Genomic DNA, 17,208 nt, shown 5'->3' on the forward strand with positions numbered 1-17,208 from the left:
AAAGCTGCAAAGAACCTTCCTTAAAAAAAATAAAACAAAAAAATAAAAAATAAAAAAAATAAAAAAATAAATAAGAAAAAAAATAAAAAAATAAAATAAAATTAAAATAAAATAAAAATAAAATAAAAATAAAAAAATAAAAATAAAAATAAAAAGAGAGAGAGAGAGAAAACGAGAAGTCTTCCGCCTTGGGGACCTGGAAGAACATGTTCCTATTCCATGTGGCCCTTGTTCGGAATTGCCAGCGTCCGCTACGGGCGCCTGGGTGTTCTTTGACCAGATGACCTCGTCGAAGAGATGCGCTGGCCGAGTCAGAGCGACTCTTGACTTTGCGACGGACGGGCTTTGCGACGACCAAGCAGGTCGATGCCGCTCAACTTGCCATCATTTCTCTATCTGCTGCCAATGTTGAACGTGCGGCTCCGTTGACAAGCCCAACTTGAAGAAGAAGTTCAGGGTTGTGGGCTACGATCGGTATGAGACGTGGGCTACCACCACGTTACTCTGGAAAATACATAACAAACTGTACACAACCGGTCGGGTAGCTGGGATACTCAGCCCTATCTAGCTAGGAGCAAGTACGAGATGGCCGTTTTCGAGCTATTTTCGGTGAACTCCTCCCTGAGCTATTTGACACCACCTTCTTCGCGTTTTGCCGCTCGGTGAAAATTTAAGCTAGCGTAACAATGTGCCAGACCAGGGAATCTGAAAAAGGAAAAAAAAACCAGATTCGTTATTGCCAGCACATATAATACATTAGACCGCCTAACGACCATTGCTGAGCATAAATTTGTCCCAAAAGAGCACAACGACCACCATAACGCCAGCCGCTTGTTCCATGTCAAACTGTAATTCAAAAACCGGCAATTTAATAACAAAATTCAATCTAACGGAAAACCGCATTAGGCCGTGGGCTGCAGGGGTTCAGCTTGCTCGTGGACGTGGCTGTCTTCTGGTTTTCGTCCATAAACCACAAAACTGACAAGGACAAGAGGTCAGTCTAACTGAGGCCTACAGTCATTTTAAAAGGAAAAGAAGATCCCACTTACTAGGGAACGTAGCTGTGCATATTTCGATCAAGCACCTCCTGCCTCGCCCTCGCAAGCAACACCTCAAGATACACCGGATCCCCACCAAGAATCTCCGTATACCCCCTGGCAAAAACATTCGAAATCGTCTCCCGGAAATGCAACAGCTCGAAAGCGCCAACTTTCTTTAGCCTCGGATCCTTGGGCCAAGGGTTCGTCGGAATCTTGTACATCTTCTCCACGACGTCGACGAATCCCGCGTCTATAAGCTGTTGCTTCCACTCGAGCAAATCCCGCCCCGAGACGCCAACTTTCTCAGACATTTCAAAATAGATCTGCCCCAGCTCAACATATGCAAGATCCGCCGGCAAGGTATCATCGTCGGAACGAAACTCCGGATACGATCCCGCCAGCTGAAGATATCCCCCCGGTTTAAGCGCCGCGTAGGCCTGCGCTATAAGACGGGGCCAATCGCGGATAGCGAGGATCAGTTCGCGCCCGTGGATGAAGTCGAAGCTGTTTTGCTCCCAGAGCCAATCGGCCTCGGCGTCGTCGACTTCGAAGTGGAGGTTCGGCGGCACGAAGGACGGCTGCACGGGGGCGATGTCAAAGCCGATGACGGTGGCGGCGGGGAATTTGTCGGCCATGTCCATGGCCCAGATTCCAGTGCCCGTGCCGATGTCGAGGATTTTTTGGGGGTCGGGGGTGATGGGGGCGAGGTAGAGTTCGTCGTTCATGAGGAGCATGAATTTACAGTGCTGCAATTCGTTTCGATCCATCTGCGCGCAAGCAGGAGTTGAACAGGATATCCTCACGCAATTATTTCGTGTTCAGGAGGAAATGCGTACCTCTGCCTCGTCGACCGGGGTCCACGACTTGTGGATTCCGTAGGCCGCGTAGACCCGTCCATTCTCTATTACGCCTCTTCGAATATCGGATGCGATGGAAGTCACGTAGCTGCTCGATGTCGATTCCGAAAATCCCTCGTCGTCTTGGCTGTAATCAGGCTCGATGTCCGCAGTCGCGGCTTCGGCCTCGGCGTCGGTTTCTCGTGGACTTCTTTCCTCCTCCGCGTGTGCTGACGGCGACGGCATCTTCGGAAACTGGGATACGACGGATAGAGAGTCGGGCTGTAATTAATACCAGGAAGGGGTTTTTGTTTTTTGGTAGGGCGACCAACGGGTAGATCGAAGTAGGTTGTGATTAGGATTACCCCCTGCCCTGTCTGCAATGCTGGTGATCTGCAGATTGTCACATTGGAAAAAGCAACCTGGCAGGAGGAAACGTGGTGAGTGCGCACTTTTGAGGCTGAGCCACACGTTGTCCGACAACGAACCATGGGCCTGGATCCAGCCATCAATGCGCTCAACTCTTCAAGCCATGAAGAATCAATAGTGTTACGTAAGGAGCTGATTCCTCTCCAAGTGGCCTCATAAAACGAACGTCGGTTGGCTGTCCCGTGTTCTAGAGTCGTTGGCGTCCCCAGTTCGGGATAGCGTGCTGAGGGGTTAGACAAGGATTGGGGCGAGAGCCGTGGAGGGCGAACTAAACTGGTGGAGTCCTTTTCAACTTCGGGCGCTTGATGAAGTCCGAGGGCAACAGCTTGAGCTCGTGCGGAGCTTTCCTCCGTCCTCCCACAACCTCTCCACCTTACTTCCCGAGACGCTGCTTCACCTTGTAATTAATCTCTCGCCCTATCGCCTCGTATCTCGCTCTAACGGTCGAAATGTCTCTCCCTACACCCGAAGAGGTTCAAGCCCTCGTGGCTGACCTCTCGACGGCTGCCCAGGCCTACAGCACCGCCCCAGATCTAGAGGGCTACATGTCCCGCGTCCAGCTTATCGCGAAGGCGAGACAGCTCAGCCGAGCTCTGATTACCCCCGACCAAGCTCCCAACTACCACGGCTTAAATGTTTGTTAAGAATTCATTTATCTCTCGGATATGAGCTGCTCTCGGGATTTGGGCTGATCGGACGGTGTTCTGGGAGGGGATGCGTACAGATGGCCGAATTAATTGGGATCCGCAGCTTTATGAAGCACAAGGTTCTTGACGCGATTCCATCGGAGGGAAGTATATCACTTGAAGATCTCTCCAAGGCCACCGGCGTCCAAGATTCTTTACTCGGTGTGTTGCCAATCCTTTTTTTTTTTTTTTTTTTTTTTTTTTTTTTTTCAAAGAGAAAAAGTCAATTGCATTGAAACCTACACTCTAACGCGAAATGAGGATAACCGTAGAGCGCATGGGGCGTGTCCTAGGTAAATGATAACCCTTTCCGTGTTTCTCGCATGGCTCAAGCCACTCCCCTACCAATCCATTGGGAAGGGGAGGATTGGACTTGTTGTCACTAACATCGCCGTTTTCGATAAGTTGCCGCCGGCTTTCTCGACCAGACCCGGCCAGATGGCGGCGATTATAAACACACTAAATTCTCTCAAGCCTACATCACGGCGAATCCTTCTCCAGGCCACTTGTTCCTCGCCATGTAAGCAGCAACGGCCGCATACATAACCCATCTAATCAGAAACAGACCTTGACTGAATGCCTTCTCATGTTCCCGCCAGGTACGACGAGTGGTTCCGAAACATGCACAGCTTTGACGAATACCTCCTAAAGTACGGCCTCCACGAACCAAACGACCCTCTCCGAAACCCTTACACGCGGACCCATAACCAAGAAGGCACGCCAGTATGGGCTATTATGGCCCAGGATCCAGAGAGAATTCAGGCCTTCCAGACCGGCATGGCCGGAATCGACGTGGCTATCCCCGTTGTAGGCCACTTCGACTTCAGCACCCTCAAGAACACGCCCGAGGAGAACGAGAAGGGCGTCGTCGAGTTAGTGGACGTCGGCGGTGGCCACGGCGTCGTGCTCAACAAAATTTTAACCACTCACCCGGAACTGACGCCTAAGAACTGCGCGCTACAAGATCGCCCGGACGTCATCGAGATGGCCAAGGCCAACGCCGTGCTCCCCGCTGACGTCCAGCTCGTACCGCATGATTTCATGACCGAACAGCCGATCAAGGGGGCGAAGTCGTACTTTATGCGCATGATCCTTCACGACTATTCCGACGAGGTTGGCATCGAGATATTAAAGAACCTTGCCGGGGCCATGTCGAAGGACTCTAGGGTCCTTATTTGTGAGATGGTTTTGCCCTCTCGGGTCGGGGAAGCGGACTTTGCTTCGGCTGTGCTTGATCAGGCAGTCATGACTATGGGCGGGAAGGAGAGGACGGAGGACGGTTTCGGAAAAATGTTGGAGGCTGCTGGGCTTCAGCTAGTTAACGTCTGGAGGGTTCCTGGGGTTCCTGGGGCGTGTGTTGAGGGGAGACTTAAGGAGTGAGGCTGAAAGTGCCCAGGCAAAGTGCCTTTGGGCTGCGCAGTTGGGCTGAACTTGTTGGCTTGAACGATCTATGGTGCGCGTAGTTCGGTCCTAGATTTTATGTTCTAATGTCTTGATGCAGCGGTGTTAATTAGTTCACGTGGATTAGTGTCTAGTCCATCCTCTAGGTCCGGCCTCTTGAATTTGTTGTGCGGACTGTGGAGCGTCATGATTTAATGCGAAGCCATGATCAAGGAACTCGGCCCCGGGCAATTCATCTTGTCTACCTGATCGAGTGAACATGTCTAGTATGGACCGAGTTGTATTTGTCCTTTCTAACAAAAGTAGCTCCGCGGACCCTCCATATTTGACGATTAACAACTTGTGATGAATATTGCTCAAAGGTTTGGCACATAATCTTGGTTTTTGATGCTACAGAAGTTTAATCCCCCGTATATGACGGTCATTAAATCTATGGAAGAGAGAAGTCTTGACGGCAAATACAGCGCCTCGTTCCATTGTAAAACTGTGAAGTCGTTCTTGTGGAACGTGTAACTCAACCGCTCGACATCCATTTTTCGTTTCAATCCACCTCTTACCCCCATCAGCCACCTATATAGAGGGCATAGAGCCTCGGGGACTTACGGGTATTCTCAAGACGACTAGGGCTGCGGTGGACGGTCACATTAATTCACATCAATGGGGGCATAGGAGGATATGATCTATCTTCATACTGAATATGGACTCTTCGCCCGAAGCTTGGGGCCGTATTTCCAAAAAATTAGCGGCGCCGGCGTTAAACCCACCGCTATGCAACCTAGCAGCGTCAAAGTCCAATGAACGCCGATTCCCTGATACATCGGCCTCGCTGCAACCACCATTGTGCCCGATATCAGATACCGCACCATGGTGATACTCGCCAGCGCAATAGCGGAATGCTCTCGATAGCTGTCAATTATATACTCGTAGGTGCTAACGTAGATGCTCATCAGGACCATGCCGAACACAAAACAAGCAGTCAATCCGGACCATATGGAGACGCTAGGGTAGTTGCTCCAACCAAGCCAGAAGAGAGAAATAGGCAGTAAAGGAGCCGTTACGGCGGCCGGCCATAGTCTATACTCGGGTTCGAGCCGGGATCTGCGCACATGGTTCGTGTGCTTGCGTGCCAACTTGTATAAAACGGGAGAAAAGACAAGAAATGCCGTCGAACCCGCCGCGACGGCCGCGAAGCAGGAGCCCGTGAGTCCTGTGGATAATTGGTAGGTTTCTCTGAAGATGTAGTCGAAGCCGGACTGGAAAGTGAAGAGGAGGATGTAAAGTAGGACGAGGTAGCTCCCGAGAACTATGATTGCCGGCTCTGTTCTGGCGAAAACGAGGGTCAGAGGGAGATTTCTTTTGAGGGTTTTGAAATAGCCTTTCGACTTGGCGTGCTCGGAAGTGTAGCGCGTGTCTCCGGTGGCGTGGCGAAGTTCCTTTGCTTTCCAGTCCAAGAGAAGTGGGAGGTATGTTTCCGGCAGGAAGAGTAGCGCAATTATGAAGGCGAAGCTCGATATGATCAGGGTTATCCACTCGGTCCAGCGCCAACCCAGTCGGGGGTTCGAGACTATCCAGCCGCCGGCCACGGGGGCTAGAACAGGCGCTATGAGGTCGGAAGCGCGTCAGTCAATTTGCCTTTACTTTCGTGAAATTTGGCGAAGCAGGGGTACTCTTACATGCAACATTTGCCCATGCTATCTTGGGAAATACCCATGCCCTCTTCACGGGGTAGAACTGATCCCTCACACTTGCGCCGTTGATGCTCAACGTAGCGCTCGCGAAGAGACCGACAAAATACCGACATGCCAGCTGGCCTCCGAACGTAGGCGTCAAGGCGGACCCCAGAACAAAGCCCAGGTAGCAAAAGGTCGACCCAAGGTACGTCGGGTTCCTCCCAAACGTTTCCGAAAAGGGACCGGCAAATACCGCCCCGCTGCCCACGCCGAGCAGGTACATGGCTGTCGACAGATTCTCGGCGACCTGGCTAACGCCAAATTCTCGACTCGCCTGTGCGTTGGCCATCGAATCGGCCGCACCGGCCCAGCCCTGGACGAAGATCAGGAGCGAGAGGATGAAGATGTTCTTGCATCTTGCTACCAGGGACCAGTTGCGCGGATCGAGGGGGTCTTCCCGTCCGGAAGCCCGCACTATTATCACGTCGCTCTCCTTTTCGTCTGGAGGTGCATTTGTTTCTCTCTGTCTTTCTAGATCGGTGGGCGATCGATCGTGCGTCGATGGGGGCGCGGATATGGTATTCTTCGGTGAGGATGGAGCGTTGCGATCGGGGGCACGTAGAGGCAGTGTTGTTCTCCCGGGCTTTTCTGAAGCTTCTGTCCTCTGGAGGAGCTCATCTCGGACAATTCGGCGGATATGTCGACGCTGCACGTAGGACCACATACTAGGGGGGTTAGAGGGGAGAGGGCTGTGGGCTTCGCAGGAGACAATCAGGAACGTGGAAAACCCGAAGTCCCTTCGAACAAACAGTATTTAAAAGGATAGAGCCTAGAACAGCTCAGATCGTCGGATTTCTAGAATCATGAAGCAATGGAATATTTCTGCTCCCTGGCACCAAAGGGGTCAGAATTAAGCCAGAGCACGCGACCTCTTGCCCTTTACAATTCCCTCGGTCCAGGGCACAAGGCGGACCCTGAGGTTTGGCTTTCAATTGGCTGTGCAAATCTCCCGACACTCCTGATAGATGCTTAAAATGATCAGTCGTGGCGACAAGCCTTTTCTGTATGACGACATAGTTTCGTCGGTGGCAGAGTTGGTGGGTGGGTTTAAAGAGGCGCTAAGCACGAGGTGGTGGCCGGATTGGAATGGACAGGATCGTACTCGCACCCGGGCCCGCAGAGGGACGATTTTTTGGGACCTGTTCATACGAATTGGGCAATTTTAGAGGCGAACTGTGAAGCAATTGTGAAGCAATAGCTTATGGGACTGAGACTCAGCCTGAAGCGAATGCGGGGACTCGGTGGGCTGGTCTCGGTCGGTGAGTGACTTGAGGCTTGATGGGGAATAATATGGTGGAGAAAAACCTAGAGATAGTGAGATAGAGAGAGTGAGACATGCGACGCAATTGGCGGCAAATAAAAAAGAATCAACGATCAGATTTCTCTTGTATAGATAGATGTGTGGATCTTATTGCGTATATTGATTGGGGTGTTTAAGCTCAATTACGAGATGGATTGTTTCTCGACAAGGACACCAACTCTTGCATGCGCATCTTCTGTTGCCAGATAGCTCAGCCATAAGTGGGCTAATTTTAATAGCCATCGTCCTCGCCATCATCCTCGTTATCCTCTGTGCCAGAGACATAAACGGGACCATCTTTAAACAGTAGAGACATCGGAGGCAATGGTCAAAGTAGATGCGGCGATGACATTAGCCTCAACCTCGTCCCAGCGCTCGTCTGAATCGCCGTCGCCCAGGTCCATGATGGGCGAGCGTGCGGCGGAGCTCTTGCTATCCTCTTTTGAGCGGTGACCGATCCTCCTGGCCACATTCGAGAGAGCTGAAGTTCGGAGATGCTCCCCGTGCGAGGCCCACCTGTACCGAAGCATTTCATTGAAGCGATCTTCCCACCAGCCCGGAGCTTCGTGTCTCTCCCTCCGCAAGATGCTCGTGCATAAGGCAAAGTAGAGATAGCAGCGCGACGGTCGAAACTCGTTACGGAACTCCTGGCGTCTGCCGTCGAGTTTACCGTCCAAGTAGTCCCGGACAAACTCATCCTGCTCAAGGGTTTTGTCCAACTAGACTATCTTCAAATGCCGCTCCTTGCTCGGGGACAGTAACCAACCAGCCCTCGCCGAACCATTTCTCAAATACATAGGTCATGGGAATGGAGTTTGTGGCCGACATCAAATGGCCATCTTTAGAGATTGGAGTGCCGAAGAGGCCTTGTGCAGCGACCTCTCCCAGTTGCGACACCGCGGCCCTCGCTAGCCACACGTCCGTCGGCGGATAAGTCTTAGAGGAAGAGGAAAAGTTCGTTTGCATCTTTGATCTCGTGGCGATCGAAGCCTGGTGCGTATCCGAAAATGACTTGGGCGTTATCTCCGTCTGTGCCGCCGTATGGAAGGGGAAGGGCTCGGGCCGCTTGGTGAAGCCAATCAAGCACACCGCTGCGGGTACCATTGCCCCGAAACAACGCACCGCGCTGTCTTGCCACTCTTACTCTTAACCGCATCGTACCGGGCCATCACTGTTTTCCTAAACCGTTCCTGATCCTTCGGCGTCTCCTTCTTGAAAAGGCCCAAGGTCGCATGGACGGGTGACCTATATCGGGCGACGAGGCCATCGATATAGGCCCAGTCATCGGTATGGACTTTACTCGTTCGTAACTCGGTATCTTGCATCCGGCCCGATATCTGTCTGGGCGATGTTTGGAGTACTGCAATGTCTCCCTGAACGTGGGTCATGAGTCTGGATAATCGTTTAACCTCTTTGATGTAAAGAGGTTGGGAACATCAAGTTTGCCGGCATACCACTTGGTACGGATCACCTTGAGGGCACCGTTCCACGCTCCCAGAAGCACCATCCTCACTTCAAGAGCAGCTCGACCAGACGCGTTGCCCTCGCTTCGATATCTTTGGGTTTGAGCCGGGCACCTTCTTGTGGAGATTTCAGAAAAGGTTCTTTTCGCAGATGTGACATTCTCGTCGAGCTCGCGGATCTGATCCGCGGCGTCTTTCGGGAGCTTCGTTAGGATTTGGCTTTCGAGAGTCGGCTCGCCGATGGCGACTTCGGGCCCAAAAGGCGTCAATCTTTTCTTCGGAATTTTTGTGCTTTCGTATACAGCTGATGAAAATACCAAAGGGATTAAAAGCAATAAGAGGCCGAGTGCGATGGCAACGGCACTGGAATTCCGTTTTGGGTGGTGAATAAATATTACAAGGTAAGGTTTCAAGCCAAGGGAGCAGTTTCCCTTTTTGGACGCACTTTCACTCCGTTTCCCTTTTTTTTTCTGAAGGCAAGAGCAAGTCAGGCTCGACTAGGAAGTATCACGTGCAAATTAACGGCGACTTCTCATGATTCCATGTGATATTTTTGGACACCGTTTATGGAAGGAATGAATGAGTCTTCCCCCTCCACGATCACAGATTTCATGAAGCCGGAATAAACTGTAAATCATCGAGGATAATTCCCAGGGGCTTGATACTTTCATAGAAACAGCGCGAAGCTCTACAGCATCCTAAATCAGCCCTCGTCAACTCATACTCGCAGGTCACCTAATCTCCCGGCCTCGCTGAGTTCAAGAACTCCCAAACTCCCAAGCGACTGATACCAAGGTCAACAAGATCGGTGATTTCCTCTACCCCGACATATTCTCCAAGTGAAAAGGTGGCGACTACAGAAGGGCTTAAACACTTGTACAATCCGGAGCCTCATTCAACCCTGACCTTCCTCACTTCCACGCGACGATACTGACATTTATTCAAGGGCGAGGTCCGACGGCTACGTCCTTGATAGTTAGCAATACTCTCTCTAACCTACTACCTCTCCCTACATAAATAAGGACCTACTTTCCCCCCTAAAATGGTGGATGGATGCGTGTCTACAAACGTGAAGCCCCCATGTTACCTTTGACCTTGGCGCCTAGTATTCCGGTGCGGTCTTTTAGACACCCTGCTTGGTTTCTCAGAACCCGAGGACGGCTTCAACCTCCTCTTCTTCGGCTTTGGCGTGGACGCCCTGGGCAATGAGTCCGCTGAATTATCGGCCGCGGTGGGATTAGGCGCCGCCGCCGTTTTCTCTTTCTTCTCTTGCAACCGTTTGCTTCTCCGCAGCGGTGCAGGAGCAGCGGAAGTTACGGGTGACGGCGAAGGAGGTTCCAAGTCTACAGGATTGGGTTGGGGTATATTGGAAGAAAGTAACTCGGAGACCTTTCCCCCTCGCCAAGACAGACCTCGCTTCCGTCCGGATGATGCCTTGGATACCTTCATTGGGCGGACTGGCCTTAGAGTCGTGTCAGGTACCTGTCGATCCCGTCCGTCGTTCGGACGCCGTACTGTTCCTTCCTGTCGGGGCTTCTGACTGACTGGAGACCGAGTACATTGTCTCCCTCGTGTTGGAGGGGATGGTGGATTTGACATGGGGGAAGAGGAATGGATCTTATAAGACCGAAATGATACCGGGCTACGACTGAAGCCGGAGGGGGAGACAGCCTCAAATGCCCTCTCGCCAGAGCCAGCATCAGCAGGGTTAGGAGTTGATTCTCTCAGTCTGGGGTTGATATTCTCCTCTGCGAGAGGCCTCTCTTGGGGAGCTGGATCGAGCCCCATTTCCTCGGCCAACATCTCGTCGATCGGTTGCTCATGCTTCCACGACATCCCAGGCATAACGCCCCACTTCCGGTTCCAAATCCCCCTACCCATCCAAATTTTCTTCACAACCTCGTAAGCCCTTGTATTTATCTCCGGCGGGACTTTGCTCGATGTGGCAGTGGCTTCTTCGGACCCCGACTCGCCTTGAATTCGTTCACGTTGTTGCGAAACCTGATAAACGAACTGGTAGAACGGTCGGGATGCTTCGCGCTCGCGTTCGCGCCTAACACGTCTTGCTTGGATCAGGCGCAACTCTTCAGCACTCTTCGGTCGTCTTGGTTTCTCCTCTCCTATCTTCGGAGGGGAGGGGGGATCATTGCCTTCGGATTCAGATTCGATCTCAAGCAGTTCTTCGTGCTTCCAGAGTCCACATGGAATGTCCTGCTCACGTTGGTTCATCTCCTTCCACCGTTCGTTCCAGATACCCTGCTCGACCCAGCATTTCTTGACATTCTCCATCGCTCGCTTTATGGTATCCCAGTCCGCCATTGGGAGCTGGTCGTCCCGAAAGGTGATTCCCATATCCAACGTACTTTGTCTCGCAATTCGCCGCGTTTCTTCGCGTACTTGCTGGTCGAATTGCTCAGAGGGATATGACGCCCTCCGTTCCTCGATGAGTTGATATTTCTTTTTCTCGCGGAGCCGCTCTTCTTCGGTCATGGTTTCGGAAGCCTGGGATGCTGTGGCGGTCCCCGACAGCGAATATATGTACATTGGCGTGGAGTGGCTCCACCGTCTGCTCCGCATACGCTCAAGAAGCTCAGGGTTGTTGGCCAAGGGATCAAGGGCTCTATGGAGCAAGTCCAGCCCATGGCCTCTAATTGACTCGGCCATGATGAGGGTGTATCGTCAAACGGTTAAAAAAAAGAGAAAAGAAGAGAAAGGAAAGGAAATGGAAAAGGCCTGGTCTGCGATGGAGAGAGGCGAGAAGAGGAGAGGTAAAGGAAGCCGAATGCAAGGGAATCTTGGAGATGATGAACAGACTCTTCTTTCTTTCTTTTCTTTCCCTGTTCTTTCTTCTTTCCCTTGCCAAATCACGGACAGCAGAAAAACAAGATACTGGACATATTTTTACAGGCAAACTGGGAAAGTAAGAAGGATAGAAGAAAGGAACGAGTCCACCTCACACGGACAGCTGCATAGTTACAGTCACAAGGTAAAACAATGAATTAGAAAAGTGGTAAGAAAAGAAAAGAAAGAAAGAAAGAAAGAAAGAAGAGAAAAGAGAAAAGAGAAGAAGAAAAAAAAATAGGGAGAGAGAATCCACAGAAGACATAGAAGAAGACAAAACTTACCACGGAAAGAACATAGAATCCTGCCACGGTCGCTGTGGAATCAAAATTCCACTGGATCCTTTCCGCTTTCGCATCCCAACCATTCCTGATCAGGCCAGGTCCTTTGTTTGTATTCTTCTCTTCTCTCCACCAATTCCAGCCGCAATTTCCAGCTGTTGGTTCAGCCAACCAGTTGTTTCCTGCCGTTTCCGACTGTTCCAGTCTCATTCCCTCCGGTTCTTACCTGTGGCATATCCGACCGAACAAAGAATATCCGGGGCGATAATATGAGCCCTTTCGATTGTATTCCAACGGATTGGCTCGTTCCTTTCCTTTGTGGAGCCGCATCTCTCGTTCCTGTGCGCCATGCTGTGCCTATGTCGTCGTGTTCTTCGCTTCTTTGGGCACCCTGCTTTACCCTTTCCGTCCCATTCCCCAGTTATCTCGCGAGCCTCTTCGATTGTTTTCGCGACCGTTCTCCTGGCAGTCCGGGGCCCCATGCCTCCTCGGAGTTGTGGATGGATGGGCGGTATGTAAACGAGAGAGCGTCCGACATCACAATTGTCTTTCAGCATTGTAATATTCATTATCGATTCTAGCAGCAACACAATTGCCTGGTTGAAGATAGCAATAACTAGTAGGTAATGACAGCACATAGATCTTTCCCCTCGAAGCCAGAAGTGGTGAGAATCAGGGAGAAGAAAATAAGCGATGTTGTCTACATATATATATATCAGGCGTATCACCCTGCGTAGTTGATAAAAGTATACCATGTCAAAGAGTTCAACAAACCACACTCCTCTCTCATCTTTACCATCAATCCACCAACCCATCTGCCGTAATTACGCTCCCCCCTTATCATTTCACGATATCCCACCATGGCGCCACCCGACAACCACCATCCCTCGACACGATTTAGCCTTGTGCCTTTGAACGACCGGGCAAAGGCGGCAACGGCGCACCCAAACAACGCCTACATTGCGCGAAAATCGGACGACGGAAAAATTGTCCTGGATATCTGGCGTGTTCTCTCGACGTCCGGTGATACCACTCTTGCGACATTAGGACGTACCGGAGATGTGTTTGTGGAAGGCAGCAACATATCGAGAATACAGTGCTCTTTTGAAGTTCACCCGGACACCGGTCTCGTCATGTTTCAAGACCGGTCGCGGAGTCACACCACTCAAGTTTTCGGTGAAAATGTTATCCAATTTGCACATGGCCGCCCGCGGAAGGTCGTTTTGTTTAACGACACTCAGACGATTATTGGATTCGGTGGCGAGCATCAGGACTCGGTGCAATTTGAGGTAAAATGGCTCCATGAGGCGCCCCAGAGAGAGATGGCTCTGGCCGAGGAGCGGGAGCAAAATCCCAGACAGGCCCAGACTATTGACCAAGATAACACGGCCTTGCCCTCGCAACGCCAAACCAGAATCCACGCGAGCCGGCTCTCGGAGCCCAAGTTGAGATGGCGATCCGCTGGAGAGGAACTCGGTAGGGGAAGGTCGAGCGTTGTCTTCAAGGCTGTTAACTGTGACACCGGAAATTTCTTGGCGGTGAAGGAGTTTAATCATGTCGCTTCCGCTGAACAGCGGGACAGGTTGAAGAGAGAAGTGGAGATTCTCTCCTCGATGAGCCATGTAAGTGAGACGTCTTTATTCTTTCCAGTCCCACACACTAATATCAAGTTCTAGGCTCACGTCGTGGACTATATGGGGATAGAGGACTGCAATGGATTCCGACCGAAAATCTTCATGGGCCTCAAGGATGGGTGTTTGGTATCACTGGCTAAGGAAGAGTGTTCCTCCCAACTAGCCTTGGACGTTTTTCGCCAGATGTTGGACGCCCTTGACTTTCTAAAGAAAAAGGACATCATCCACCGTGACCTCAAGCCCCAGAATATCCTTTACGTTCGCCGATCGCCATCTGACCCAAGCGGTGGGTATCGCTTTGAGTTGGGCGATTTCGGTTTTGCCATCCGTGCCACGACGGCCCGGGGGGATGCAGGTACCCCCATCTATATGGCGCCAGAGATAGTTCGAGGAGAGCCGCAGTCGCATAAAGTGGATGTTTGGTCACTTTTCGTGACCATGTTATGGTTGTGGGATTTCGATGGGTTTCGAAACAAGTCGTGGGAGTTAATGACACGTAACATGGTTCTGGATCACATTCTCGGCATCTCGGAGAAGCCTCTTCCCATGGCTATTTCCGCAATGGCCGCCGAAAACCCAGCGGAGCGTGTCTCTGCCGCGGATATGCTTCGCATGCTTCCAACTCTCACCAAGAATGTGGCACAGACCGACTCAGACCCTCCGGCCTCCCGGCCGGGTTGAGAAAGGTCAGGGACGGAGCAGAGAAACCGGGAAAGCGACAGGTGGTATTGCGTTGCTGGAAATGCTTTCACAAGTGTTCGGAACCAGGTTGCGGGTGATGAGATAGTTTCGAGAATGTAGCTAGTGTTGAGGCGGAGGACTCATAGAAAATCCAGGACGAATACGAGTTTGATTGACGTGCCTGCCACTCTCGACATGCTGTAGGCTTTCCATCCCTTTTGCGTGATCGGTTGTCCAGTGGAACAGAACAACTATTATTATCACGGCGGCCGCAGTATTCTAACTTATAATGCGATCCCAAAAAGCAAACGCGGCATCTCGTGAAAAAAAAAAAAAAAAAAAAAATGTACACTAAACTATTCACTGATACATATATCCTTCCTCTTCCTGGATTCCGTATTCCGGGATTGGAGAAGCCATAGATGGCTGGATACGAGCAGGCCTCTCGGCAACCATTTCCCTCAATAGGGTCCGCTTCAATACCGTGGCATTCTCACCTTGTTCCCTCATGCTCTAGAAACAGATTAGGTATCATACAGCCGAGCTGCGGGTGACTTTCTTCAAGGTCTCTCGGGAATAGTTTCGTTTGGGTGAGGCGTAGGATCGGAACGGTTCCTCATCAGGAGCTTTTCACGTTGGACCAGTCACATGACTCGTAATACGGAATCTTACAAGCCAATTAAATTCGAGTTTAAATGTTGCAGAAAATCTTGACGTTTCCTCTGCTTGCCGCTTCCTTTTTTGGACATTAATTTCTCCCAGTACTCTCACCGTTTCCTCTCCGTGAATCACTTAGACCTCACCCTCCATCCATACTTTCCTCCATCACCACCGAAACCCATCAAATTTAATACGTTTCCCCGACAAGAAGCAACAAACTGAGATCCTTCCTCTACCGGCCCACCCGTCATGCCTTTGCCACTTCCCTCCACGTTCGTGACAAGCACGATCCCGGTCGTGTTTAACAATGCCTACATTATCGGCGCAACATCACCAAACATAAGAACTGGCCACCCATGCGAGGACGGATGGCTTCTAGCAGATTTCTATGCCTTCAATTACCTACTCAAGGACTTGGGGACTTCACAGATATGGCTGACTGTTGAGGTAAGTTCCCACTGCCCAGGAACCCCAAGTCGGTGGCTTCCTGCCAGCCAGCGACCTGGCCCAGCCTGGCCCAGCTGAGTGATGCTAATCCTCAATTAATAACTTAGGACCCGAGGAAGTACTTGAGCGCCTATCCAGACATCAAGTTCTTGCTACACGGAAACCCGTACAAGGAGCGGAAGATAGCGCTCAGCGATGACCTTCTCGACCAAGCCTCCTTCACGCCCGTAACCGTAGTGGACAATACAGACATAGTCGAGACGTTCCTCTCACATGTCACGGGTACGTCCCAGGACGCCAGGGGCGACGCGACACACTTGATCATCTTTCTATTTTGTCACGGGGGTAATGAAGCTCGATTCATCCTCGACCATAGTGATACGGCAGGCGGCGTGACTCTCTCCCAAATTAGGGAAGCCATAGAGCCTGGTTGTCAAGTTACGCTTATCAGTTCATCAAGCTTTTCGGGAGGATGGATCGCACGAGAGCTACACCTCGAGTCCACTGGGCCTGCGTGGAAGATCATTCCGTCGGCTGCAGGCCCTGACTCGGAGTCAAACCCTTGGGCCCAGTCAGGAAGTCTCAGCCGTTTCAGTGGTGCCGTCTTCGCAAGATCCCTCAGTGAATCCCTGAACCAAGAGACCACGACCAGCCTCGTCAATAGGCCCGACGAACGAGCGGAGGGAACCCTTATCCAACCTTCAGGTGCGACTGCCGAGCAAATAATGACCTACAATGCCTTCTGCCGCTCCATCCTTGACATTTGTGGTACCTCGGAGCACGGTTTTTCATTCAAAGCTCAGGACGATCCCTGGGACTACCCGTCGACAGGGCGGCTCGGGGTTCCCCTCGATCACTTCCAGCAGAGGTGGCAGGCCTTGCCAAGCGTCCCCTGTACCAGATCCGCGCATGAGCAACCCAACAAAGACCCTAGCTCTTCGAAGGTGAATTGCCCTACCGATCCACAAGCTTTCCAAACCGGCTCTGCATCGGTCCTAGATGATGACTTAGCGAAGCTCATTCGCGACAATCAAGTGGCCCAGATGGCCGCCATGTTTCTGGAAACGTGCCCAAATGACTGGACAAGAGGCTGGGGCCCTGGGTTTTACACGGAGCTCAAGCGCGCATCAAACAAAGAGGACGCGCTCGATGAAGACCTCGACATCGTGGCCGCAATCCAGTTCCGTTGGGAGCTAGGCCTCCTAGCAGACCAAATCGTCGAGATGTTCAAGCTTCCTGTTCCGAACTCCGAGAGATGCCTCTGGTGGGACGACGTTGCATGGAAGCGTAGTCTCTGGAACGGGAGGATTCCCGGGGCCAGCCACCTAAAGACGGTAGTTTTTTTGGCGCTGGGCCGCGGTGGTTTCGAGCCGTCTCCATGTCCATTCCAAGGGCCTCCCTTCCCACGCTTTACACTCTACGTTTCAGCCGCCGTTGTCGAAGCTCAACTGGGCGAGGAGAAGGCGTTGGAGCTAGTCGAGGAGCTCCTCCAGTTCATGCGAGATGTCAAGGCGTTCTACAAGCAGAAGGTGCAGGCCAGCGAGGCGGTTATGGAAAAGAAGAATAATTGGGTGAAGTCCCTGCTATCTCGTGCTCGGTAGGGTCGAGCGAAGAAGGAGTCGTCTTCCCGGTCTGGGCCTGCGCAGATGCCAGAGTTCTTGCCCTCGAGCGCCGTAGGAAAGTAGGATCTCTTTAATTCCCACGTGACTACCCTCCACCTCTGCTCTGTCGCTTGGCGAGGCTCACGGGTCACAATGGTTGCGATATTTCTTGGAGGTA

At 51.7% G+C, this 17,208-nt stretch overlaps 5 protein-coding genes and 1 pseudogene across 5 annotated transcripts; 3 read left to right on the plus strand and 3 right to left on the minus strand.

The window, feature by feature from the left end:
- Positions 1-902: 902 nt before the first annotated feature.
- On the minus strand, positions 903-2,122 carry SAPIO_CDS1457 (uncharacterized protein; the record flags this gene model as incomplete). The annotated part of the gene is made up of 3 exons (XM_016784728.1): positions 903-978; positions 1,050-1,807; positions 1,877-2,122. 3 exons carry the CDS (start codon positions 2,120-2,122, stop codon positions 903-905), a joined length of 1,080 nt encoding a protein of 359 aa, XP_016645485.1.
- Positions 2,123-2,754: 632 nt separating this feature from the next.
- Positions 2,755-4,371, plus strand: SAPIO_CDS1458 (uncharacterized protein; the record flags this gene model as incomplete). Its single annotated transcript, XM_016784729.1, has 4 exons — positions 2,755-2,940; positions 3,030-3,153; positions 3,397-3,511; positions 3,591-4,371. The coding sequence occupies 4 exons, from the start codon at positions 2,755-2,757 to the stop codon at positions 4,369-4,371; spliced, it is 1,206 nt and encodes a 401-aa protein (XP_016645486.1).
- Positions 4,372-5,446: 1,075 nt separating this feature from the next.
- On the minus strand, positions 5,447-6,786 carry SAPIO_CDS1459 (MFS transporter, DHA1 family, multidrug resistance protein; the record flags this gene model as incomplete). Its single annotated transcript, XM_016784730.1, has 3 exons — positions 5,447-5,490; positions 5,564-5,992; positions 6,066-6,786. The coding sequence occupies 3 exons, from the start codon at positions 6,784-6,786 to the stop codon at positions 5,447-5,449; spliced, it is 1,194 nt and encodes a 397-aa protein (XP_016645487.1).
- Positions 6,787-7,721: 935 nt separating this feature from the next.
- SAPIO_CDS1460 lies at positions 7,722-11,549 on the minus strand (annotated as a pseudogene; the record flags this gene model as incomplete).
- Positions 11,550-12,867: 1,318 nt separating this feature from the next.
- On the plus strand, positions 12,868-14,322 carry SAPIO_CDS1461 (uncharacterized protein; the record flags this gene model as incomplete). Its single annotated transcript, XM_016784731.1, has 2 exons — positions 12,868-13,629; positions 13,684-14,322. The coding sequence occupies 2 exons, from the start codon at positions 12,868-12,870 to the stop codon at positions 14,320-14,322; spliced, it is 1,401 nt and encodes a 466-aa protein (XP_016645488.1).
- Positions 14,323-15,231: 909 nt separating this feature from the next.
- SAPIO_CDS1462 (uncharacterized protein) lies at positions 15,232-17,030 on the plus strand (the record flags this gene model as incomplete). The annotated part of the gene is made up of 2 exons (XM_016784732.1): positions 15,232-15,429; positions 15,537-17,030. 2 exons carry the CDS (start codon positions 15,232-15,234, stop codon positions 17,028-17,030), a joined length of 1,692 nt encoding a protein of 563 aa, XP_016645489.1.
- Between the last annotated feature and the right edge of the window lie 178 nt (positions 17,031-17,208).

This window comes from Scedosporium apiospermum (genome assembly GCF_000732125.1).
Source record: "Scedosporium apiospermum strain IHEM 14462 chromosome Unknown SEQ_SAPIO_0066, whole genome shotgun sequence".
Taxonomy (NCBI): domain Eukaryota; kingdom Fungi; phylum Ascomycota; class Sordariomycetes; order Microascales; family Microascaceae; genus Scedosporium; species Scedosporium apiospermum.